The sequence below is a fragment of the Falco biarmicus genome, chromosome 19 (genome assembly GCF_023638135.1).
Source record: "Falco biarmicus isolate bFalBia1 chromosome 19, bFalBia1.pri, whole genome shotgun sequence".
In the NCBI taxonomy this organism is placed as follows: Eukaryota; Metazoa; Chordata; class Aves; order Falconiformes; family Falconidae; genus Falco; species Falco biarmicus.
Window position 1 is genome coordinate 3378728 of NC_079306.1, and position 24450 is coordinate 3403177.

General features: G+C 60.6%; 1 protein-coding gene across 1 annotated transcript; it reads right to left on the minus strand.

The window, feature by feature from the left end:
- Positions 1-8: 8 nt before the first annotated feature.
- LMNA (lamin A/C) lies at positions 9-23230 on the minus strand. Its single transcript, XM_056322295.1, has 12 exons — positions 22267-23230; positions 5818-5974; positions 5543-5668; positions 5244-5414; positions 5038-5163; positions 4705-4925; positions 4421-4625; positions 4175-4282; positions 3886-4005; positions 3699-3797; positions 2173-2430; positions 9-1589 (listed from the first exon to the last, which is right to left on the minus strand). Exons 1-12 carry the CDS (start codon positions 22614-22616, stop codon positions 1557-1559), a joined length of 1974 nt encoding a protein of 657 aa, XP_056178270.1. The 5' UTR covers positions 22617-23230; the 3' UTR covers positions 9-1556.
- Positions 23231-24450: the final 1220 nt, after the last annotated feature.

Below are 24450 nucleotides of genomic sequence, written 5' to 3' on the forward strand. Positions count from 1 at the left end.
CACACGGGTGGGAAGGGTTTGGCTGTATTGATTCTGGAAGGAAATACAGGCAGTAATACAGAAGCTTTGCAAGCACAGATACATACGGGGTCCCACCAGATCCCGCCGGAGTGGGGGGGCTTGTGCTGGGGAACTGAACCTGCCCCCCCCCCTCCCCCAGGCTGCACTCGAGGCAGGGGGTGCTGCAGGCACACCCCGATCGAGGCAAAAAGCTGAAATCTCTGTTAACAGCTGGATGGACCCTTGCAGAGAGAGGAGCCCCCCGTGCCAGACCCCCAAATCCCCCTCACCCAAAAAGCCTCCCCCAGCGCCCTCCTGGCAAACCAGCCCTGTCCCAACTAAGCATCCTTGGCCTCATCCTGCCCTGAAATGGGCTCCTGAGCTCCTGCCACCAGAGAAGAGCCCGACTAACCGCAGCCGAGAAGAACAGAGGTGAACCACACTGGATGCAGCAGCCCCCAAAAAGGGGGTCCAAGGGGGTCCCACCGGCTCCGAGCCTGCAGGAGTGAGGTCCACCACCCAATCTGCCAAATCCATCTGGTCCCGGGATGCAGCTCCGGCAGGTTTTCACTTCCCCTACTCCATCTACCCTCAATGCCGTGCAAGGTCCTGGGGGGCTCCCAGCCCGGCTCCGGAGCAGCCCCCACCTGGGCTAAGGCACAACTCGGCTGCTTAAAAATAAAATTAAAAAAAAACAAACCCAAAGGGCAAAGAGGTGCCTTGGATGGGAAATACAGTACGTGGAGCGTTGGGAGTGCACGTGGGCAAGGGGCTGGGAAGGGGGGATAATGCCCACACGGCCACAGAGAGACGTGGGGCATTACCCGCAAGCTGCCAGGAGCCCCCCACGCCGGTGTGGCAGTGAAATAAAAAATTAAAAAAAAAAAAAAAAAAAAAAAAAAGAAGGGAATTTGGGGTTCAGATCCACCAAAAAAAAACCCAAAACAAAAAACTAGAAAAAGAGAAGGGTTGCAAAGGCACTGTGCTCTGCTTGAGACGGCAACCCTCCGTGGCACGTGCCCACCAGCACCCACCAGCACCGGCAGGATGATCTGCACCAGCATCGGGGCGCTCAGCCTCTGCCCCAGCGCTTCTGCGGACCCGCTCGTGCCGCGGCGCCGCGCAGCTCCGGTGGGGATAGCTTCGCTTCTCCCGGTCCTATATAAAGAGCTTTGGCAAAAAAGATATAATCTAAAGAGCTATTAAACTACAATCTCTTCCTGCATGGCTGTTCGGTAAACACGATTCCTCGGTGTCTTTGGCTGAAGTTTTAAAAAAATTTTGAAGCTGAAAAAGCTTTTTTTTATTTGGTTTTTTTTTATAGAAATAGAGTTTTTCTTTAAAAAAAAAAAAGCATCTTTTAGCATTTTTAATATATATATTTATATATATATATATAAAACTCCTGCTATAGAAAACAAAAACCCCAACCTTGGTTTTTGGTATCGTATTTTTTAAGGAAAAAAATTTTCTTTTGCTTTGGGAAAAAAAAACAAACAACAAAACAACAAAACTAGCTCAAGATGGCCAGGAAACACAGGAATGGTGCCACGGAGTTACATGATGCTGCAGTTTTGCACAGCCTGAGCCTGGGAGGAAGAAAGACAAAGGAGAAAATTAGAAATAACTCAGCATCCCTACCCGTTTGCCCTGGCTGCAGGGGAGGCAGCGGTGTCCGAGCGGGACCCTCGGGATGTCCATGGTGCCCTGGCTCTCGTCCACCCCTGCCCTTGGGGTATAATAAATACCCTTTAGCTGGTATTTATAGTGCTGAAGTCAGAAAATTGAGAATATTGACTAAAAGTGAGGGTATTAATAGTCGAGTGCTGCAATATTCCTGTTACCAGCAGGAACAACGCTCCGCGGCGGCGGAACACGGTGGAACGAGAGCTGTGGGGGGAGCAGAGATGCTCTGGGGGAGCTGAGTGTGGGATGGGGTGGGGAGATGCTACGGCCACAGCCCTTTCCCATCCCCCTCAGACCCCACGCTCCCCTCACAAAGAGGCTTGGGCAAGCCTGGAGGGGGCTGGGGGCAGAGAAAAAGCGGAGGGGGGGGGGAGGGGAAAGAGGGGACAGGATCCCTGCAGCACTGCCTTGTTGAGGAAGGATGCAGGGATGGGGTGGGGGACCCAGCGGGACAGCTTGGGCCGGGGGTCTGGAAGTGGCACTGACCTGCCTACGGGAGCTGGAGTTGCCCAGGATGTAGCTCCTAGTCACCAGGTTGTCCCCAAGGCCGATGCTGCCAGAGTCACCCACACTGCGGTAGCTGCGGGTGACGGTCACGCTGGAAGTGGACGAGCCTGAGGACACGGTGTTGATCCCAGCGTTCTGGTTGCCTGACTTGTCGGCTGGCTGGCCGCACGTGCCGCAGACCACCGTGCGCGAGCGGAGGTTGTATTCACCAGGGTCCCCAGGGCCACCGCAGCTACCCTGGGGGGGGGGACACACAGACAAGACAAAACGACCTTGAGCACCCGCCAGAGCATCTTCTGCCTTGAGCACCCTGCCCTGAGGACCAAAGGTCTTTGAGTCTCCAAAGAGCATCCGCGCTCCACCCACCCTCTCTATAATTTAAAAATAATCAATTATTATTATTAACATCATTATATTTCTCATCCTGAATTACTGGGGCTGGCACACCGCCCATGGGTGAACTGTCCTTGCCGCCCTGTCCTTGTACCCTGGACTCTCAGCGCACGGGGGACGTTGTGACTGTGCTTCTCTTGCCCTTCTCTACGAGCATCCTCTTCCTCACTGCCTGGGCGAGCCGAGATGACTGCTTCCCAACGGGAAATTCACTCTTGGAAAGGATTCAGCCCCCAGATAAATGGGCAGCGCTGACCCGCAGGGGCTTGGCTCCTCCATCCAGGGATAATCGATATCCGTCTCGGCATGGCGCTTTGGATCCAGAGAACCCAAGGCAAAGCGGATGATGGATGCTCCATCCTGCTCCTGCCACACAGAGCCCCGTGGGGCAGCATCCAGATTTTTTCAGCAGCGTCAAGGCACAGCGTGGTGGTGACGGCATTTCTCTGCACGTGATTCCCGTGGGCATCTTGTGTGCGAGACAGACCACTCCCTGCGGGAGGGGCTGGCGGGGGGTCCTGGGCTGGCAGGGGCTCCTGGGATGCAGCCAGGGATGTTAGCTTTGACACGAGGAGAAGCGGCTGCCGTTCTGCTCCTGGCCCGCTGCCCGCTCTCTGCCCGCTGCTCCTCCTGGTGCATATTTCAGCTCCACAAGGGGAGAGATGAGCAGAGAGGAAGGACGAAGTCACCTCTGGATGTGTTCCAGCATCCTTGCGAAGCGGAGAGGATGGAGCAGCTGCTGCAGGGAAGTGTCGTCCATCAACTTCCCACCGTCCTGTCCTCCGCCTCCAAGTGATGCCAGGTACCAGCTCAGCCTCCCTCCTGGCTCCTCCAGCCCTTTTCATGGCAGGTCAAGGTCACTCAGGGCTGGAGGTGACTTCCAGCAAGGTTTCTAGAGCTTTTCTGGCAAGTCACAATCTTCTCCAGGTGCTGGAGTTCTGTTGGCTTCTCCCACGTGGTTGTTTCCACAGCAGCCTCCCAACTGCCTTCTCCCAGAAGGCCTGATCCTGCGTGATGCTGAGCTGCTTCCCACCCTGACTGGGACCAGGCCTGAGCTCCCCCAGCACCCCCATGACAGCCTCCCACCCCCCAGGGACCCGCACTGGACTCACGTGGTGATGGCGGTGGTGGATGTTAACTCCATCCTCATCCTCATCCTCATCTTCATCGTTGATGATCACAGTGCGGACCAGTTTCCGCATGGCCACCTCCTGTGGGGGACAGGACAGGATTTGGGGGGGGGTGTTCGGTGTCTGCTGACCCCCGTGTGCCCCCCCGGTGCTGCCGTCGGGCTCTCACCTCGCCGTTGGAGTTGATCAGGGCGGTGCGCAGGCTGTCACCGGAGCCCCAGCTGCTCTGGGATTTCCACACCACGTTGCTGGGGGGGCTGTGGGTGGCCCCCGCTCCCGAAGCCCAGATCTAGGGAGAAAAGCCCAGGGAAAAGCAACATCTCAGGTCTGCGGAGCTCAGACCTTGGGGACACGGGTCTGTCCCCTCCAAAAAGCCGGGCGCCGAGACCGCTCCGTGTCACCAACAGCCCGGGTGGCTTTGGGACCTCGGCTGGATCCTCCACCGGGCAGCGACTCACCGTGACCACCTGGCCAGCCTTCAGGGTGAACTTTGGGGGGAAGCGGTAGGTGATGGGGGGATCATCTCCGTTCTGCCGCTTGATCTGCCAGTTCCCCATCGCCTGGTCCTGTGGGAGAGAGCGCGGCAAGGCTGAGACCCCCAGCCCGGTTCCCCCCCAGCTTGTCCTGCTTCCCCTCCTGCCCACGGGGTGAAGTGGGGCTGAAGGACACCCCTGGGGAACCCCCTCCCCCATAGGTGAACGCACCTCGTTGGACTTGTTCCTGAGACGGACAAATCTGCCCTCCAAGTCGACCTCCTCCACGCCGACGCGGCCGCTCGTCCGAGCGTGGTGGGAGAAGCTGGTCCGACTCTCGCTGTCCTCCAGCTTCCTCTTCTTGGAGGAGCCCGGGGTGGACAAATGGCTCCGGGTTGCGCCTTTGTGGGAGGACGGGCTGGGGGACAGCCTCAGCCTGCGCGGAAGATGGAGCCAGTGAGGACATGAGGGTCGGGACCCACGTAACCCACGGGGGGCCAGCTCCCCGCGCTCACCGCTCCTCCTCGCCCTCCAGCAGCTTGCGGTAGGCGTTGATCTCCATGTCCAGGGCCAGCTTGATGTCCAGCAGCTCCTGGTACTCATCCAGCTGCTGCTGCATGCGCGCCCGCATCTCGGCCATCTCCCGCTCCTTGTCGGAGAGCAGGCGCCGGTTGGTCTCGCGTTCCCTGGCCAGAATATCCTCCAAATCGTGCAGCTTCGCCTCCTTGGCAGCCAACTGTGCGGGGAAGGAAGGGGGGGGGGGGGCTGTTCCACCTGGGGCCAACCCCAGGAGGGGATCAGCCCCCAGGTGGGCACCCAAAGGAATGAATCCCTGGGTCCTGACTCACCTGCTTCTGGAGCTGGCTGACTTCGGAGGAGAGGTGGTCGATGCGGACGCGGGTTTGCTGCAGCTCCTCGTGGGCAGCACCCACCATGTTGCTGTTCCTCTCAGCCGACTGCTTGGCGTTCTCCAGCTGGAGGATCAGACGGGTGGGTTAGGACCCCCAGCACCCTGCGCCCGCCAGCAGGGGAGGAAGAGGATGGTACCGCTCACCTTCGCCCCGTAGGTCTTCTCCAGTTCCTCCCTGTAAAGCCTGATCTGGGCTTCGTGCTGGCTCCGCAGCTCCTGCAAGGCTTCGGAGAGCTTGCTCTCAAACTCCCGCTGCCGCCCGTTGTCGATCTCCACCAGCCGGGTCTCGTGGCGGCGCTTGGTCTCCCGCAGCTCCTGGGGATGGGTCAGGGGACACCGTGTCACCTCAGGGTGGGATCGGTTTGGGGATGGGGACACAAGACACGGGGAGCGTGATGCCCAGGCAGCCTGGCACCGCAGCAGCGCGGCACGGCACGGCTCACCTCGCTGTAAATGTTTTTCTGGAATTCCAGCTCTTCCTTCACCGTCTGCAGCCGGTTCTCGGCATCCACGCGGCGCAGCATCTCATCCTGCAGCTGCTTCTTGGCTTCGTTCAAGGCGCTTTCCAGCTGCAGGGAATTGAGAGGGGCTGTCCCAGCGGGCGACTGGCCAGAGGGCACCCCCCACCCAGCCGTGCCCCGCGGTCCCCTGCCACAGCGGGGACTTGGCAGACAGGGGGGACGCTGGGGCGGTTGGGGACAGGGCTGTCACTACTCACCTTGGCCACCTGCGCCCTCAGGTCCCGCACTTCAGACTCCAGATTCCTCTTCTCACCCAGGGCTGTGGAGAGTGCAGCCTCCTTGGAGTTGAGCAAAGCCTCCACATCCTTGAGGCGCGCCTGGGCAGTCAGCAGGTCCCCTTCCTTCTTGGCATTCCTGCAACGCACCGGGTGGCACGGGTCAGCGGCACGGAGAAACCACGCGTCGCACCCAGAGCATCACATCCACACCCCCCCGATCATCCCCAGGAGAGCGCAGGATGGTACCCAACACCCACCCGCCAAAGGTCCGGCAGGTCCTGGCCACCCGCCTGTCCAGCACCGGTTTGGGTGCTGGTGAGCAGAAAGGGCTGGGAAAAGCTGGGGGGCAGGAGGTGTCTGAGTGCTGTAACACCCATGGGTGACACGCACACCCGGGCACGTCTGCACCCACTAGAGGTCAGTGCGCACTGGCTGATGCCTGGCACGGCATGGCACAGCATGGCACAGCATGGCACAGCGTGGCATGGCACAGCGTGGCATGGCACAGTGCAGCCTGGCAGGGCACGGCATGGCACAGCGTGGCATGGCACAGCATGGCATGGCGCATTGTGCTATGGCACAGCATGGCATGGCACATTGTGGCATGGCACAGTGCTGCCTGGCAGGGCACGGCCATGGCACAGTGTGGCATGGCATGGCGCATTGTGGCATGGCACAGTGCAGCCTGGTAGGGCATGGCATGGCACAGCATGGCATGGCATAGCGCATTGTGCTATGGCACAGCATGGCACAGCATGGCATGGCACAGTGTGGCATGGCACAGCGTGGCATGGCACAGTGCAGCATGGCATGGTACTGCATGGCACAGCGTGGCATGGCACAGTGCTGCCTGGCAGGGCACGGCATGGCACAGTGTGGCATGGCACAGCATGACATGGCATGGCGCATTGTGCTATGGCACAGCATGGCATGGCACATTGTGGCATGGCACAGCGTGGCATGGCACAGCATGACATGGCATGGCACATTGTGGCATGGCACAGCGTGGCATGGCACAGCGTGACATGGCATGGCGCATTGTGCTATGGCACAGCATGGCACAGAATGGCATGGCACAGTGTGGCATGGCACAGTGCAGCCTGGCAGGGCACAGCATGGCACAGCGTGGCATGGCACAGTGTGGCATGGCACAGTGCAGCCTGGCAGGGCACAGCATGGCACAGCGTGGCATGGCACAGTGTGGCATGGCACAGTGCAGCCTGGCAGGGCACAGCATGGCACAGCGTGGCATGGCACAGCATGGCATGCAACAGCATGGCGTGGTGTGACGCGGTGCAGCATAGTGTGGTATGGCACGGAGCAGTATGGTGTGACACAGTGCAGCATGGTGTGGCATGGCGTGGCACAGCACAGCACGGCGTGATATGATGTGGCACGGTGTGGCACGGTGCGGCACGGTGCAGAAGAGCACTGCACAGCGCGGCGGGGCTGCATGGCACGGTGGCGGCTGGGGAGGAGCCAGGGCGCTGGAGCAGAAGCGGCGCTGGAGCCAGAGCTGCCCAACCCAGGCACCCACCGTGCCAGCGCCACGAGCCTGGTGCCTCTCCCGGGCGTGCACGGGGCGATGAGCTGGGGATGGGGCTGCCCTGGGGGCAGACATGCCCCACCACGGGCTCAGCCCGCCGCTGTCACTCGGTGGGTGCAGAGCAGCGACACCGGCCCCCGTAGCCCCAACCGGGCTCAGTGCCCCCCCCCCCCAGGACTGCAGACCTCCCCTGGCCTCCAGCGCTGTGGCGCAACCTCTGAGCCCCCGCACCACCTTGTGCCTCCATCTCCCCCCTTGTTTTTTAAGCCCCCCGACAGCAGGTCAGGACTGGAGACGCAGCACCACGTGCCTAGGGAATCCGATCCGACCCCACCACCAAACCCCAACCTGGCGCTATTTTGGTAGGGTCCTATAAAAAGTCAACACCCGACGCTCTTTCTGCGGCACCCGGCGGCCGTCAGCACCGGGGTGGTTTGTGCTGTCGGCCCACCACAGATTATTTCTCAACTCCCCCAAAATCGGGTCTAGCACTGGTGGAGGCAGGATGCGGCCCAGCGCTGGCGCCGGCTGCGGTGCCCCCTCGGCTGTGGGCGAGCGCTGGCTGCGTGCCCGCGCGTGGTGCGCATTCCTGGGGCGACGCACGCACTCGGGCCATTAGGTCATGGGTAAAAAAATACCAGGGAGGGGCTCGCAGCACAGAGGGTGCTCAGCCCGCAGGATCTGGCCCCCGGGGATAGGATCTGGATAGGGAAGTGGGCAGTGAGGTGCTGAGGAGGTGGTCCAACCTCTGACGGGACCCCAGGGCAAGCAGGGACCAGCATTCCCAGACTCGCATGTAGGTGGGAAGCTCCTTCCTTGGCCCGCAGCAGATTTTCCTGCCTTTCCTTCTGCTTCCTGACCCGAGCCAGCACAGGGAGGGTGTTCCCAGGTAATCCCATCCCCCAAGGCTTTGCCGGGCTGGATTTGGCCCCTTTTGGGGGAGAATCAACCGTCCCACTTGCCGGAGCCGGCGGGTCCTTCCTGTTCAACCCACTCCTTGCGTGCCAGTGACTCATAGGACAAAAACGCCATCTGGGAGCAGATCCTCCTTGCAAGCAACATTTGAAGCTGAATTTTTCCATCTGGCAGCGGCTCGCCCTCCCCGCCGGCACGGCCACCCCGGCAGGGTTTCATCCTGCTGTCCTCCAGCGAGTTAACCACGGCTTAACTCCGGGAAGAGCTTCCCTTTGGCATTTTGCTTTTGGAGCTCTTGGCTCACCCCTTCGGCTGCAGAGACTTGGGTACAGCTGGGAGTCACGGGCTCTTTGGGATGGGGGTGATGCCACGCTGGGCACATCCCGGAGCTTCCCATGTTTTAGGGGACACAGGACTGTTCTGAAATTAAATACAGAGGGGGAAACGCTGGGAGTAGATAGTTACATTTGTGTCTCCGCAGTGGTGATGGATTCACCCTCGCCAGGGACCTCAGGGCTCAGAGAAAAAAAAAAAAAAAATTAAAAAAATAAAAAATTAAAAAATTTAGGCATTGATGCCTAGAAGAGCCCAGGGTAAATCCCTGAGGACTCGAGGGTACAATCCCTTTTCCCTAAAAGCCTGCCCTGCTCGGCTCTGGGTCACGGTGGGGGGAGCGGAGGTGGCAGCGCGATGCTCACCGGCTGCGGCGCTGAGTCCGGCGCAGTTTTGCAGGAAGCAAAAGGGATGAGACGAATCTTGTCCCATCCCTTCCTCCGGTGGGTCCGGAGGGCTGTGTGACATGGCTCTCTGGGACCCCAGTGTGTGTCCCACCCCCCTCCCTGCTTTCAAAACACAGCCCCCAGATGAGATTTTGGCAAAGTCCTCTCCCGTGCCACGGACCCCTGTGCCCACCGGTCCCTGCCCCTTGTGATTCCCGTCCCAGCCCAGCCAGGGTTTGGGTTTTCCCCTCAGCTCCCGTTGGGTCCTGCTTTTCTTTCCCCAGCAGCCTCCCGGGTTCCAGCTGGTGCTGGGCTAAAAATAAAACCTTCCCTGGCGGCTGCATCGCTCCCACTTCCCTCGGGAAGGGGATGCACGGGGACCTTCCTTCTCCTCCGGCGGGTGCCTGCTAGAGCCTGGAAGATCCCAGATCCCAAAGGGAAGCACAGATCCACCCCAAAGGGCTGTGTGCCTGCAGCACATGGGCTCAGCATCCCGCAGGATTTGATCCCCCATGCCAGGAGAGCTGGGTGTAAAACCAAGCGTTGATGGAAGCCAAGAGGAGCAAACGCAGCAGAGGCACCAAATCCTCAAGACAGAAATGTCTCCAGAGAAAAGATGGAGGGAAAAGGGGCCTCAAGATGTTTTATTTTTAGCTTTTAAAAGCAGGAAGGAGGGGGGGGGGAATAAAAAAGGAAAATTGCAGCTGAGCTGCCAGAAAATCCAAACGCTCATGGAAAATTGGACCCACTGTGCCTGTACTCGGCACAGACGCAGGAGCGAGCCGGCAGCGCTGCCATGAGGGCTCCAAGGGGGCCAGGGCTGAAGCCCCTCAGGGCAGATGACTCCTGCAGAAGGCTGGGGGGCCAGCCCCACAAAGCAGCACCCAGGACCTGCCGCCGCTCCCCTTGGCTCTGCCCCTTCTGCCCTTTCTCCCTCTGGGCAAGCTGGAGCTGGCACAACGCCGGGAGCTGGCCGGGGTGAGCAGCTTTGGGCATGTACCCTGCCAGGCTGGCGGAACAGTGCCAGCCCCCTCCCAGATGCCCAAGCCCACCAGCTGCCTTCTAGGAAACACCTTTTGGTTTCACCGTACTACTACTACTACTACTACTACTACTACTACGAAGCATCGTGAGCCGTTTCTGCAGCACGAGGCGGCTCCCGTGGGCAGCACGGCTGCCGTCGGGTGCCCAGCTCCGCACGCTGGAAAGGGACCAAATGGGGTGGGATGGAGCCGGTGGAGAAACAGGCGTTTCCCTCCTTCCCTGCCTCCAAATCGCAGCCGCCCCACCCCGGAGAAGGTGCCAAGGCAGGGGAGCTCGCTGGCTCATGCCTCATCTAGAAATCCGTTTGCACCCCCAGATCCCCGGGGATCACAGGTTTCTTTCTTGCCTCGCTGCCAGGGAGCCCGGCGATGCGCCAGCCGACTCCCCCACCACGGGGCTGCGGAAATGTTACCCCCCCAAAAAAAGACTTTACGACATATTTACGGCTTGGGAACCTGAGGGATGAGAGGCGTCACGTGCCCAGGGAGGCTCCCGAGGGATCTGATTGCTGGGAGGACCCAGGGAACCTGCTCTGCCCCACCTGGGGCTGGCTGCTTTGCACCGAGCTGCCTCCAGCATCAGGGATCCATCCCAGGGATCACTGCCCCTATCCCTGGGATTCCTCCTCCATTCTAGAGATCATCCCTCCATCCCAGGGATCACTCCCCCTATCCCAGGGATCATTCCCCCATCGCAGGGATTGTTCCTCTTATCCCAGGGATCACTCCACCATCCCAAGGATCATTCCCCCCATTGCAGAGATTGTTCCCCCTATCCCAAGGATCATTCCCCCATCTCAGAGATCACTTCCCCTATCCCAGGGATCACTTCCCCTATCCCAGGGATCATTCCCCCATCCCAAGGATCGTTCCCCCATCCCAGAGATCACTTCCCCTATCCTAGGGATCATTCTGTCATCCCAGAGATCATTCCCCCACCCCAGGGATTGTTTCCCCATCCCACGGCTCACTCCCCCATCCCAGGGCTCGCTCCCCATCCCAGGGCTCACTCCCCCATCCCAGGGGTCACTCCCCATCCCAGGGCTCGCTCCCCCATCCCAGGGCTCTCTCCTCCATCCCAGGGCTCGCTCCCCATCCCAGGGCTCGCTCCCCCATCCCAGGGGTCGCTCCCCATCCCAGGGGTCGCTCCCCATCCCAGGGCTCGCTCCCCCATCCCAGGGGTCGCTCCCCATCCCAGGGGTCGCTCCCCCATCCCAGGGCTCACTCCCCCATCCCAGGGCTCACTCCCCCATCCCAGGGCTCGCTCCCCCCATCCCAGGGGTCACTCCCCATCCCAGGGCTCGCTCCCCCATCCCAGGGCTCGCTCCCCCATCCCAGGGATCGCTCCCCCATCCCAGGGCTCACTCCCCATCCCAGGGCTCACTCCCCCCATCCCAGGGCTCACTCCCCATCCCAGGGCTCACTCCCCATCCCAGGGCTCGCTCCCCCATCCCAGGGCTCGCACCCCCATCCCAGGGCTCACTCCCCCATCCCAGGGCTTGCTCCCCATCCCAGGGGTCGCTCCCCATCCCAGGGGTCGCTCCCCATCCCAGGGCTCACTCCCCATCCCAGGGCTCGCTCCCCCATCCCAGGGCTCGCTCCCCATCCCAGGGGTCCCTCCCCCATCCCAGGGACCAGGGTCCCCCGAGCACAAGCCGCAGGGACAGCAAGAGGAAAGGCAGTTTTGGGAAAACCTCTGCGGTGGGGCAATGGGAATGTGGCGAAGCAGCTTCTCCCAGCTCCTGACTCATCCGTGCCGCTGTGCCTTTGCCAAATCACCAGGATAAACACGAGCTGGTCTCCTAGCAGGGGAGCTGTAAACAGCCAGCGCGATGTATAGCCAGGACAACATCTGCACGGAGCCAGCATCCTGCCGGGCACCAAACCCCGGCTACAGGGCAGCCGGGGGGTGGAAACAGCCCCCACCCTCCAGCACCAGCTGTGCCAAAGTCCCTCCCCGGTGCCAGGCTGGTGCCGGCCGTGCCGCACGCTCCTGGGGTCGTCGAAGGGGCTTGCTCGGCTCCACGGAGCAAGAGCTCGTTGGCATCTCCAAAGAGCTGGGTTCCCCCCTCCTGGAATTGGGATCTGGCTTTTCCTGGCTTCCTAAAACCGAAGCAAAAATGCTGCTCCATTGGGAAGCAGAAAAAGAGCATCTCAGAGGGATGCAAATGTCCCCGCTGGGATGGGGCTCCCAAAATCTGAAGTCACTCCCATCCCTCCACAAACCCCATCACCAGGAGCCTTGCTGGGAACTGCAGGACCGGACTCACAACTGAATATCACAGCTGATATCTCCGGGAATCAGCTACAAATATCCCCCAGGATGCTTTTAAGGAGCTTTTCTCCTTTCAGTGGACACACCAGAGCGAAAACTCTGCACCCAGGTCCCCCCTTCAGCAGACCGATGCGCACCCCCCCCCCTCACTTTTTTTTTTTTTTTTAATTTCCACTTCCAAGCTGGAAACGTGATTTCAGAGAATAAACAGCATCTGAAGAAGCCTGGCGCACCCCGTGGTGGCTGGGGAGCCCCGGTGTCACTCGTTCCCCATCCCAGCGTGTCACGCCAGCGCCGGTGACTCATCCCAGCCTCCGCCAGCGGCTCGAAATGGAAACCCCAAGTCACCAAGTGACGTTGCTGTTTGGGCTGAGTCCCCCCTAGTAACGGGACGGCTCCGGGGCGGTTTTGAAGGCGGGTGGTATCACCAGAGGGGTTTTACAGCTGGAAAAGGTGGATTTGCCACCTCCCACGTGAGAATCGATGCGGGGAACGGATGGGACTCGGCTTTCCACTGCCCGCTCCAGTTTTGGGGGCTCAGGTGAGGCTTGCATCGGGCATAAGTTTGCGCAGACAAAGGGGGGGGGATTTATTCTTCATGGGTACGTGGAGCAGCCGTAACAACCTCCCACTGGGTCCGCCAGTGCCTTGCTGCCTGCAAAAAGCCCTTTGCTGCCTGCGAAATCCCCTTGCTGCCTGCGAACCCCCCCCTTTCACAGCTGCCTGTAACTCTTCCAGGCTGCAGCAATCCATGAGGATGCAAAGAGCTGGGAAAGAGCAGGTGAGCATCGCCCGGTGGAAGCCACCAGCGCCAGGAGTGCGCAGACCCCGGCACCGCCGGTGATGAGCGAGCAAAACGAAGGCAGAGTTTCCCTACGGATTCCCTTTGCCACCGAACCCCTGGGTTCCCTGGAATGCGCAGAGATCCAAGCCTCCAGGCTGGGATTACATGCAAAATGTCACCAGTTGCAACTTGGTTTAGCAAAACTGGTCCAGCCCCAGGTTCGTCCCTGGAGCTCGGAGCTCAGCAATTTCTCTGCACGGTGCACAGGAAAAATCCTGCCCAGTGTATTTGTCTGTGCAGGTCCCGAGGGGTTTGGTTGATCCTGGGGTTTCCAGAGGGTGGGCTGCTTCCTTGCTTGCAAAAACTGCATTTTCCATTAAAAAAAAAAAATTAAAAAAATCACCAAAGGCTTTAAAAACCTGTACGTCTCCACTGCTCGGAAACCACGATCGAGCACTGATCAGTCCCCCCCCGCCATTTATTACGAGCGTGCCAGCTTGCCTTTTGCTGACATCCCAGAGCATTTTGAACCAGGTTATCTAAAAGACCCTGATGGCCTAGACTTCAACCATCTTAAATATAGATTAAAGCGATAACGGCCCTCATCAGGAAAAAGGAACTCTAAAAAAAGACTGGAATTGTGCTGGAAAGAAAATTAATTTTTGAACCATCTCAAATAGGGGAATACACCACCTTCTACCTCGCTCACTTCCCATCTTGCTTTTCCATCCCAGAATTTACTAACACTTTGTAGTGTTGTATATAAGATAAAAGCCTGGTCAAAGGTTAAGCCTGCACTGTGCATCCTTCGGGAAGAGCGGAGAACAAGGAAATTCAAAGTGTTCGTTACAACCCTCTGAACATTCACGATGGTGGTAAGTGCAGTTTCATATCTTTAATGTGATGGATAAAAATTCACACAACAACTACATCTGGGGTTGAAGGAAAATTCAGGGATTTTGCTCAGTCTTGACTGTCTTCCTCCGACACAGCAAATTCCAGGTTTTTTGCAATAACTGGGTTCAAACTTAATGGGAAAGTTTTATATGTCTATTTTTTTTTTTTTTTTAATCTAAACTGACTCCTAGCGGTGCAGCCCCCCCAGAAATCCTAGCATGTTAATTTACTTTAATAGATCCTTGCTGAATGAGAAAGGCAAAGCCTATAAACCACCAATTTAAAGGCTGAAGAGAAAGTGCAGATCCCCCGTGTTTTCCAGGGGGATTTGCCACGGTGGGAGGAGGCTGTATAAATGTAGTTAAACCCAGTGAGCTGAGTCACTCACATTCATCATGTCCTCAGGACCCGGAGCGTTGGGACAAGGGGGAAAACCAGCTGGGAGCTCGTGTTTTGCTGGGACCTGGCGATGTGGCCAGGGCTTGGGGCAGCAGAGCCGGAGCAGGGATGCAAATCCCAGCCCCAGGAGCAAGGAAACACGTTGCCACCATGCAAATGGCAGCGGCCTCCTTTCCCTCTGCACACACGTGCGGTGCGACGGCGCCTCTGAATGCAAAGCTTTGCAGCCCTGAAGCAGGGTGATGGACAGCCAGGAGGGGGTCGCTCAGCTTATGGGGGCATCGCTGCATCACGCCAACCCTGGGAACCGGCTCCCTGGGCAAGACGGGACAAGGCGGAGAGGACCCAAGAGAGGCAAAACAGGGAGCAAGCTCAAAGTCTCCTTTTCCCTCTCCAGCAGCAGCAGGTCGCCCTGTTTTCCATAAATCCAGCTACGCAAAGCTTCTGGCGGGCACCATTTTGATTAAGAAACAAAGCAGGGGATTGTTGGATCCAGCTGCCACCCATCTTCCTGGGAACAAAAGGGTTGGCTATCCCGGCTCCCAGAGCACAAATAAAGGCAGGTGAGGTGTTTGCATTGCCACAAGGTTTGTTTGCCCGCAGCGGCACCGGAGCCACCTTGTTTGCCCATTCCATGTTCCATGAGGCGCTGCCAGCGCTGCCGTGCTGGCCGCTGGCATGGCTCGGGATGCGATGCCACCGGGAAAACGTAGCTCGGTGCTGGTGTTTTGCTGCACTCTGCCACGTGCAGCCAGTGCGGCAGATACTCCCCGCGCACCTCTGCCCACTTGGCAGCGTGCACCGTGCCAGGATGAAGCCCAAAGCGGCTCGGCACGTGTGCAGGAAATAACCACTTCCCCACCGGCGAGGGCTGCAGACGTGGCATCCCTAGAAAGTGCGATTTAGCCCCAATTTCTGCACTCACAGAATGGCTCTGCCACCGCAAGCGCCTTCGTTACCTGCTCAGTGCCACGTGCCAGCCCCGCTCTGGTGGTGTTTTGCACTGGAACGACGGAGCCAAGGCTGGGTTGCAAAAAGCGGCGCCACTTGCTAGTCGGGACACGCACACCACGGGTTTGCGTCCCTGCCCTGCAAATGGGGCTGCAGCTGCAACCCAGCCTGCAAAAGCATGACGCCAAGGAGCAAACCTGCACCCCCCAGCACCCTGCTTTCCCCCCCAAAAAGCCCGTGGCATGCAGGCTGAGCTTTGCAAAAACCCTCCCTAATTTCTCCCGGTGCCCACAGGGCTGTGGGGAGATGACTGGGGGAGCGAGCCCAGCTCGGTGCTTTACGGGGGGGGGCACCTTGCACCCCACAGCTGGTGCTGGGGAGCGGGTTATCCACCAGCACCCACCACACCAGGAAGGAAGGGGCAGGCGAACGCGGCTGCTGGCGTGGCGGGGGCCTCACGGAGATACGGCGAAGCATGGCCCTGCGGCGGCCGCACCCTGCTCCGACCCAAAGGCACGCAGCTGAGTGTGACTCATCTCCTGCTCATGCTCCGGCGGAGGTCCCGAGCCTTCTCCCGCCCTGCTGCAACCTCCCTCCCTGTCCTCACGGTGAGGGCCAGGTGTCAAAAAATACGGAGGTTTTATTCCTGCCGATCACTGCTGGGTTTGCAAAAGCTCCGCGAGCGCCGCCAGGGCTGGAGCCGGAGCCAGAGCCCCTCAAAGGAACCAGCCAGCCCCAAGCCCTGCTCAGCCGTGCGGGGGGATGGGGCAAGCGGCTCTTCCCAGTGGGGACTGGGAGCTGCCATGGGGGAACTGGCCACCCCCGGTACTGGGGTCAAGCCCCTTTGGGCTCCTATCCCTTTGAAGCCCACGTTACACATCCACATCAAGAGTTTGGACTTTCTGGGGAACTCCCATGACTCAGAGCCAGGGTTTTAATGGACTAAGCGTGTCCTAAACTGCTATTTAATAAAAGCCGAATACATCGGCACTACGAGCTCAGCTTCCGAGCACCGCAGCAGGGAGACGCCGAGTTTTGCTCAGCCAGGACCGGGAGCAGCAAGCTGGGTGGCAGGAGGACGCGGGTGTCGAAAGCAAGAGCCGGAGCAAGTGGCTGGAGGTGGCTTTTGTCCAAGAGGGTTGAGAGCCCTCCGCTATCAGAACCCCCCTCCTACAGAGGTGCTTCTGAGCCACTCACAGCCCCGGTGCAAAAATTCAAAAGCTTCAGGAGAGCCGTTGTTTGCTCCATCACCTCGGCGCCAACATCTGCAACGGCAGGGCAACCCTGTAATTAAGGAGGGTAAAGGACAGGCAGTGGGGCAGGCACTGCGCACGCTCCTTGGGCTGTTGAGGAACATGCCCTTGTTGCTCTCCCACCTCCCGGCTCTACAGAGGAAGGCAGCAAGAGGGCATCATGGATGGCTACGGCTTGGAGAAGCCCGGCCACAAGTGCCTGCACCTTCGTGGTGGGAAGGAAACTGGTTTACGATTGACACCGGGCAAGGCTGCCTCAGCATCGCTCGGGAACAGAGGCACCCTCACCCCCGTTTGGTTTTGTGGCACCTCTGCGGGCTTAGTTCAATGCACCAGTTCCCCCAGCCTTTGGCTCTGCCAGGCGCAGCGTGGGGCTCGCTGCTGTGCTTCAGCATCCTTCACACGGAGCGGGGCTGCAGCTGCCACCGCAGCAAGCGGGGCGCGGGGACCGTGCCAGCCCCTTGCAGTTGTTCGCCTTCACACTGGGGCTATTGAGCCCTGGGCAGGAAGGGGAAGGCAGGTGGGCACCAGCCCCGACACCCCGGTGAGGGGCTGCGGGTGACTGATGGCAGCTGATACGGGTTTCACGTGGCACCGGCTTGGGAACGTGCCGAGCCCAAGTCCCGGAGGAACGGGCTCAGCGAACGGCCTCGCAAAGGGAGCGGGATGGGGAAACGGGGCGATTCCCAGCCCTACCCTGGGGCCACCCATCCCAAACCCACCGGGCTGATGCTTCCCAGGGGCTCCTCCACACCAGCCCTAATTTTGGCCAAGACCAGGGGGAGAGTTCCAGTGGCTTCCTCCTACCCCGGCTGCCAGCAGCAGGGAAGGAAACTGCTGCTCCCAAAGGGCACGAATTTAGCAAAATAAGGAGCTGGCAGCGGCTCCGCATGCCCCACCCCGGCTGCGCCGTCTTCTCCGCATGCCTGCACTGAGCACCGCGCCGGCGCAAGCTCCCACTTCTGCTGGGCTCCCAAGTGGAAGCATTAATGAGTTTCAAACAACTGAAGTGACGCACACGAGGCTGAAAAACACTTGTAGCAGCAGCAGGCACGGCCGGGGCAGGCTGGGACACACCGCACTGGGTGCTGTACAGGGGCTGGATGTGCTCCCGCACCAAAGCCGCCCCGCGTCCTTTTGCAATGGCTTCTCTTCCAGCCCCCACCCCGCTCAGCTCTGAGGTCCTGAATTTGCCAGGGTGGATCCTATTGTCATCAAAACGGTTGTGGCAACAGGATTTCCTCTTGTTCCCCCTCATCCCCGGGAACAGCCCAGGCAGCGGGACGGGGTAACGGCGGTGCCCGTGAGATGCCGGCGAGCGCGGCCAGCGATGAAGGCAGAGCCACAAAATGAAAGTGCTGAGGCCGTTTCCTCCACTCCAGATGATCCTGCTGGGGGAGGTGGGACAAGGGGGGGGGCTGGATGTTTGCACAGACGACGAGAAATGCCCCCGCACAGAAATAGCCAGAGGGCTAACGAAAACCTTGACCTTGAAGCAACGTGTGGGGGTGGGGTGGGGGTGGTGGTGGTGTGTGTGTGTTCACCACAGAGCCTTTCAGCCCAGCAGCACACAAGCAGGGATCCTGAGCCGCCCAGTGCGGATGTCAGGGATAAATAAATCTATCCAGAGCACTGGAAGCTCGGGGATGGTGTGTTTAAGAGGGTCCCTGAGGGGTATGGGGGGGGTCCTGGACCAGCCCCGGCTCTGCATCGCCTGCTGCCCCAAAGCATCACCCAGCTGCACAAGCTGCTCTTTGTTTGCTCGGAAAGGGCAAAGCCTCCTCCGAGCCAAACCATTCCCTCCCTGGCAGGCTTTCCATGAGGCAGAAGGGGGGGAAACAGCCCAGGAGCCTGAGGTTTCACCCCCACGCAAAATGTTCCAGCACAAGCACATTGCTGCTAAAGGTGGCACGGAGGCAGCGCCCAGCCCTGCAGCGGGGAGGCAGTTGCCACCCTTTTTTTTTATTATTATTATTTCCCCCCCCTCCCCCCCCATTAAACAGGTCCAATTTACCTGTTCTTTCCTGGAAGGTCAACACTGAACCCAGCGGCAGGGCAAAATCCACCTGGGATGGAGAAGGGCTGTGGGGTTCACCTCCCTTGTTCTGCCCTTGGACGGGCTTCACAACTCCCCCCACACCCCAACCTTTGGAAAACAGGAGATTCTTCCTCATTAGGGCCAGGGATGAGATCTGGGTCTGGGGAGAAAGTGGCGCTGCCAAGGCGCTGGCTTAATCGAGTTAGGGGCTGCAATTCAGGAAGCCATCGCTCATCAGCCGCACAGCTAACGAGAGCCTGGTTCCTGTTTTGGGCCACCGCACAGCCCACAGAGGGGGGCACCGAGAGCCCCCCCCGGGGCTCCTGCCTCAGGGATGGAGGTGCCCATACACACCCGCACCCCCAAACGCCTCTGCCTGGAGGATCTGGGATGAGGTAAATCCTCAGGAGCAAGACGAGGGCGGTGGCTCCTGTTTGCACCCCATGAGACAAGAACCAGCTCATGGAGGGGGTCTGCCGGGCAGGACTGGGGTGCAGAGCATCCCTCTGCAGCTGCGCGGTGCCCCGCCGCAGCCTGTGCCTTTCAAAACCACCTGGTGCCCCTCCTTGGGGACTGCAGGTTGGGGACACAGGGGACAGGGGCATTTCAGGCTGGTCCTGGCTCTGCCCATGGTCTGGGAGGGGACGATGCCAGGTGCTGCCAGCACCCCTGAGTCACCAGCACCCTCACCGCACCCTCTGCTTCCTCTCGAACATGGCTCCAGCACAGCCAGCGGCCACGCGGGGCTGGGGTACCAGTGTGGAGGCCCAGGGGGCCGGAGGGGGGTCCCTTGTCCCAGGGCACAGCCAGCACAGGGGTGAGGGTCCCCCGGTGCCAGGAGCTGGGGTGGGCGCTTTGGGAACCGTCTCCTGGACCAGCACCGGGAGCAGCTGAAAAGGCAGCAGGAAGGTCCATGCCAAAGGGGAGAGCGGCCGGTGGGGGACAGAGGGGTGGCGGGAGGCACAGGGTGGGCAGCGCCTGCACCCCTCCACCCCGCTCTCCCCCCGCCTGGCCAGCCCTTCCTCCACCCACGCAGCTCTTGCACCAGCGCGTCGGTAGCTGGTGAGACCGGTCTCGTCTCCACACACCCTGTCCCCCTCCAGCCAGCACCTCTCCCACCCCCACAGACGGAGCACCCAGCACCCAGCTCCTCTCCCTCCCAGGGTGAGCTCAGCACCCACCAGCACCGGGCACTGCGCCGCAGCCAGATGCGCCATACCATGACGTGCCATACCCTGACGCGCCATACCCTGCCACCCACCGCCTCCCACCCACCCTCCTGTGCAGGCGAGACAACCCCGGCGGTGGGCAGCGGCGACGCTGTGGGCGCTGATAACGCGGCCCCAGAGCTGCCTGCCCCGTGGGAGATACCCGGCGCTTCCCGGGGGCTGCTGGCGAGAGCCGGCGGAGCGAAGGGCTGCCCGGTTATGTACTAGACAAGCAAAGTGTGGCTGCACCAAGGTCACCAAAACCACCCGGGACACCCACCCAGGGGCTCGGGGTGGGAAGGCAGAGCAGGCAGGACCGGTACATCCCTGCCCGGCTGGATGGCAGAGAGTGGAGCAACACCTGCACCACCTGCCCCACCGCGAGAGCGGCACACACGTCCCTCCTGACCCCGGGGAACGGCTCTGGCACAGCCACAGGGTCGGGGTCCCGCCTGCCCCCTTCCCCCATGCCCAAAAGATTCGGGGCACCCCAGCCGAACCCAGCCCTACAGCCCCATCGCGGTGGGGCAGCGGGTCTGAGCCCCTCTCCGAGCAGCTCCACCACATCAAGCAGGTCCCTGGTGGCACGGGATGAGCTGCAGCCCCTTCCCAAGGATTGGGGGGTGGGCAAGCAGCCCCGATCCCGCTGCCCAAGGAAGCAGGGACACCGGCAGAGCCGCTCTTCATCTCACAGAGGGTGACTCAGAGACGACTCAGCGCACTGGAACACCTCTCCCCTCCAGAAACCACCGGTGCTCCGAAAGCGGGGGTTCTCAAGCCCACCGCAACCCACCTCCAACCCACATCTGCTCTTTGGGAATCCCCTCAACTCAAACCACTTTTTCAGGGGGGTTGGCAGCCTTCGGGAACAAGCACAGCAAAGCTCCAGGGGTTCAGCCCATGGCAGGAAAATGCTTAACGCAAATTTTTTGGTTTGGTTTGGTGGGTTTGGTTTTTTTTTTTTTGGTTGTTTGTTGGGTTTTTTTTTTCAGGGGCCACTCAGCCAGCTCTGGGCTGAGCGCGCAGCTTTCAGCCAGCGACACACGGCTGCAGGCCGGGCATTTTTTCCAGCCCTTGAAAGATCGCGGCCAAGATAGTTCTGGGTTTGCATAAGGCAGAAAAAGCCTGTAGACAGCTCTGCTCCTCGTCTCCCTGGTCCCAGATCCTTGGGATCTGGCAGGGATCTGCCCTGCAGTGAGTGGGACGAGCAAAACCTCCTTATCGAAGGACGGAGCTGCAGCAGCACACGGGAAATAGAAAGCTAAATATAAAAACGCCGCACGGCTTTCAAAGACAGCTGTAACGGGCTGCACATTCGTTCTACCTACTGGGAAGAGATTATTTACGGCATCTTCTGAAGAAGTTAATTTTAGCCTCGTTTGGTACAGACTCAAAACGAGGAGGCCAGAATACGGGGCAAAAGAGCAAATGGAGGAAGAGAGGGTTGTCCCGCCGCTGCCCAGCCCGGATCCCGCCCCAAGCCAAAGCTCATGTCGGAAAAGAACCCTCCGGCTCCTTCCATGAAGCTGGATTTGGGGAGCGGAGCACAGCAGGGCTGCGGTGCCAGAGCCCCGGGGAAGCCCTGTGGCTGGTCCCAGCGCTGTCCGTCCTCAGGGGACCCTGGTCATCTGCCACCATCCCCGGGGGAGGGGGGGGGGCAGAGGCACCCAAGGGCGGTCGGGAGGTGTCAGCCAGGTGGGCATGTCGGAGGGCAGGGAGGGAAAGATAGAAACCTGACGGGAAGGGGCTGGGGGGGGATTTGAGCCTCCAAGCAGAGCTGGAGCACGTCACCCAGGCGCTGGGAAAGGGATGCAGGCGTTGCCCCGGCATTGCTCATCCCAAAGGAGGGGACCCCGCGGAGCGGGAGCAGCTCGGCACGGGGAGGGTTAAGGCAAACAAAACCTGAGCGGGTTCTTTAACCGGTGCCAATGCCAAAGACAGCAGAGGAAAATAGGACGAGCAAGCGAGATGTGTGGGCAGGACAGAGCCAGCTGGCTGGCACCGCTTCCCGGGCTGCGCTGGAGCGGGTTTCGGAATAGCTCCAGGATGACGAACGCGGAGGGGCCGCCAGCCCGGCGCTCACACCCCGCGTCGCACAGACCCTCCCCAGGAGCCCAGGGCGCGTCTGCTCAGCCCCAGGCCCCCACTCAGCTCCCGCATCCCCCCTCCAAGGGCATCCCAGCCAAAGATGGCGCTTGGAGGGAGAGTGGGAATGCCGGGAGAGCTTCCCTCCTTCTTCGTCCTCGCCACCACGGGCTCTCCTGCCCCAGCTGGGTCACGGGTTTCTCCTCTCCCTGCCTCCTCCAGGTCGCTCCTTCCTCCCTCCCGCTCCCTGCCAAGCATGACGCCAGCACCCACCCCGCCGCGGTGTGTCCCCCCCTCAGTCCCCAGGGCACTCACCGGGCTTTCAGCTCCTTGTGCTCCTCCCGGACTTTGCTGAGCTCCAGCTGCAGCCGAGCTCTCTCCTTGGCCACCGAATCCAAGGTCTTGCGAGCGTCTGCCAGCTCCGACTCGTAGGCAGCCTTGATGCCCGAGACTTCGCGGCTCACCACCTCCTCGGATTCGGTGATGCGGAGCCGCAAGCCGGCGTTCTCCAGCTCCAGCGAGCGCACCTTGTCGATGTAGACAGCCAAGCGGTCATTGAGCTCCTGCAGGTCCTCCTTCTCCTGCAAGCGAGTGATACGGGTGGGGGACAAGGGGGTCCCCGAAGCCCCGCTGCGGGTGCTCCTCTTCTGCGAAGGCGTCGCCATGGGGTCCGGCGTCGAGGCGAAGGACACGGCACAGGTCACGGCTCGGCGTCCCACGCCACCCACCCAGCTGTCTCAGCTGCTCCTGCTTGAGTGACTTGCTTATATCCCAGCTGGGCTGAGCGCTGGGAGGAGCTGCCGGGAGGTGGAGTTACCCCCGAGCCCGGGTGGAGACAACCCACTTGCATCAGTCAAGGCCTTTCCTTGGGAAGGGCTGGGAAAGCATCCCTGGGAAAAGGGGCCGTGGGAGGGCGGCTCTGGGGCGCGCAGCCCAGGGGGACCCCCTTGCCAGCACCCCCTTTTCTAGTGCAATTCAGCTGAGGCTGGCTTGGCACACGGGCAAAGCCTACCCTGAAAGGGGCTGCAGCCAGGCACCCCCAGGACCCCCCGGCTGGGCACCTCCGGGACGTTGCTGCCCCACAGGACAGGGCAGGTGGCGCCTCAGCTGCTGCCCCCGGGGGGCTGGGGGGTCCTGGCATACCCCAAATGCAAAAGCCTCAGGCGGCACGGGACCCTGGAGCACCCCAAACTCTGGGGTCCAGGGACCCAAATAGCAAGTCCCAGGTCACCCAGGGTACCCCAGACCCCAAGGCATCACAGATGCAGAGCCCTGGGGCACCAGAAGACCCCCCCTGCCCCCCCAGTTTCCCCAGCACTAGCTGCCCCCACTTCCCAGCTCTCCTGAGCACCAGCGAAGCCCAGGTTTATCCTTTCTCTCCTGATTCCTCACCTTTCTCCCAGTTTCTCAGTTTGTAACTCCCCCAATTCTAAGCCCCAGTTGCTCCCAGTTTCCCAAGCCCCAGTCCCCTGCACCGGCTTTTTCCCATTCTCCCCCTTCCCAATACCAGCCATGCCCAGTCCCACCAGTGCTCAGCCGTTCTTCCAGTTCCAAGCATGGGTGATTCCCAGTCCTCCCAGCTGCTGGCCGGGTTGGAGCAGGTTGCAGGGTGCCCTGCCTCCCTCGCAGCACTGCCACGACCTGGCAGCTTGTGACAGCCACACACCCTGGCACCCCCCCAGTGCTACCGCGGGGGTGTTGTCCTGGCCTTGGACTTCATCCCCCCCCCTCCCCCCCCCCCCCGGTGCTACAAAGCCGATCCTTCTTGTACGGGAGAGGGAGAACTGGGAACGGCGAGGAGAATGGAGACACAACCCTTTTGCACCCCAGAAGTGAGGGGCTGAGCCAGTACCTCGGGGGGGAGTGGGGGGGTGGCGGGTGGGGGGGGTCCATCTTCCTCTGTTTTGACCTCCTGCTTGCAAAATTGGGCTCTACAGTGGGGAAAGCTGGAAAAGGCGACACACCCCACGGCTGGGGATGCTGGTGGGAGCCTGGGCAGCGGTGCCCACCCCAAAACACGACCCACCCCTGCGGACGGAGGGGTCTGGGGTTGGTGAGATCAAGGCCAACGGCACGGTGGAAGCGCCGCTTCCCGATCCGCAGCCAGCTCAGCGCCTCCTGTCCCTGCTGCGATAAGAGCTCCGTTCTCTTCCCAGCAAACCCCAGTCCAGCGAAGGCCCAGCAGGCTGGGAATGACTCACGCAGCAACCAGAGCAACACAGGCAAACACACGCGCGCACAGACACAGACACGGACACACGTGCGTGTGCATGCGCCTTTATGAATGATTAATCCCAGCACTGATGAGTCACCGCCGCCAGCCAACAGTAGCGGGGTGGGGAGAGGGACCGCAGAAAAAAAAAAAAAAAATAAAATCCAAGGTCCAACTTTCAAAAAAGCATCAGCCCGATGCTGGGAACCGCCCCAGCAGCGTGGCAGAGGGGCAGCAGCCCCCCCGGGTACCGCAGCGGGGGGTGGGGGGTGGGGTGTGCTTGGGGT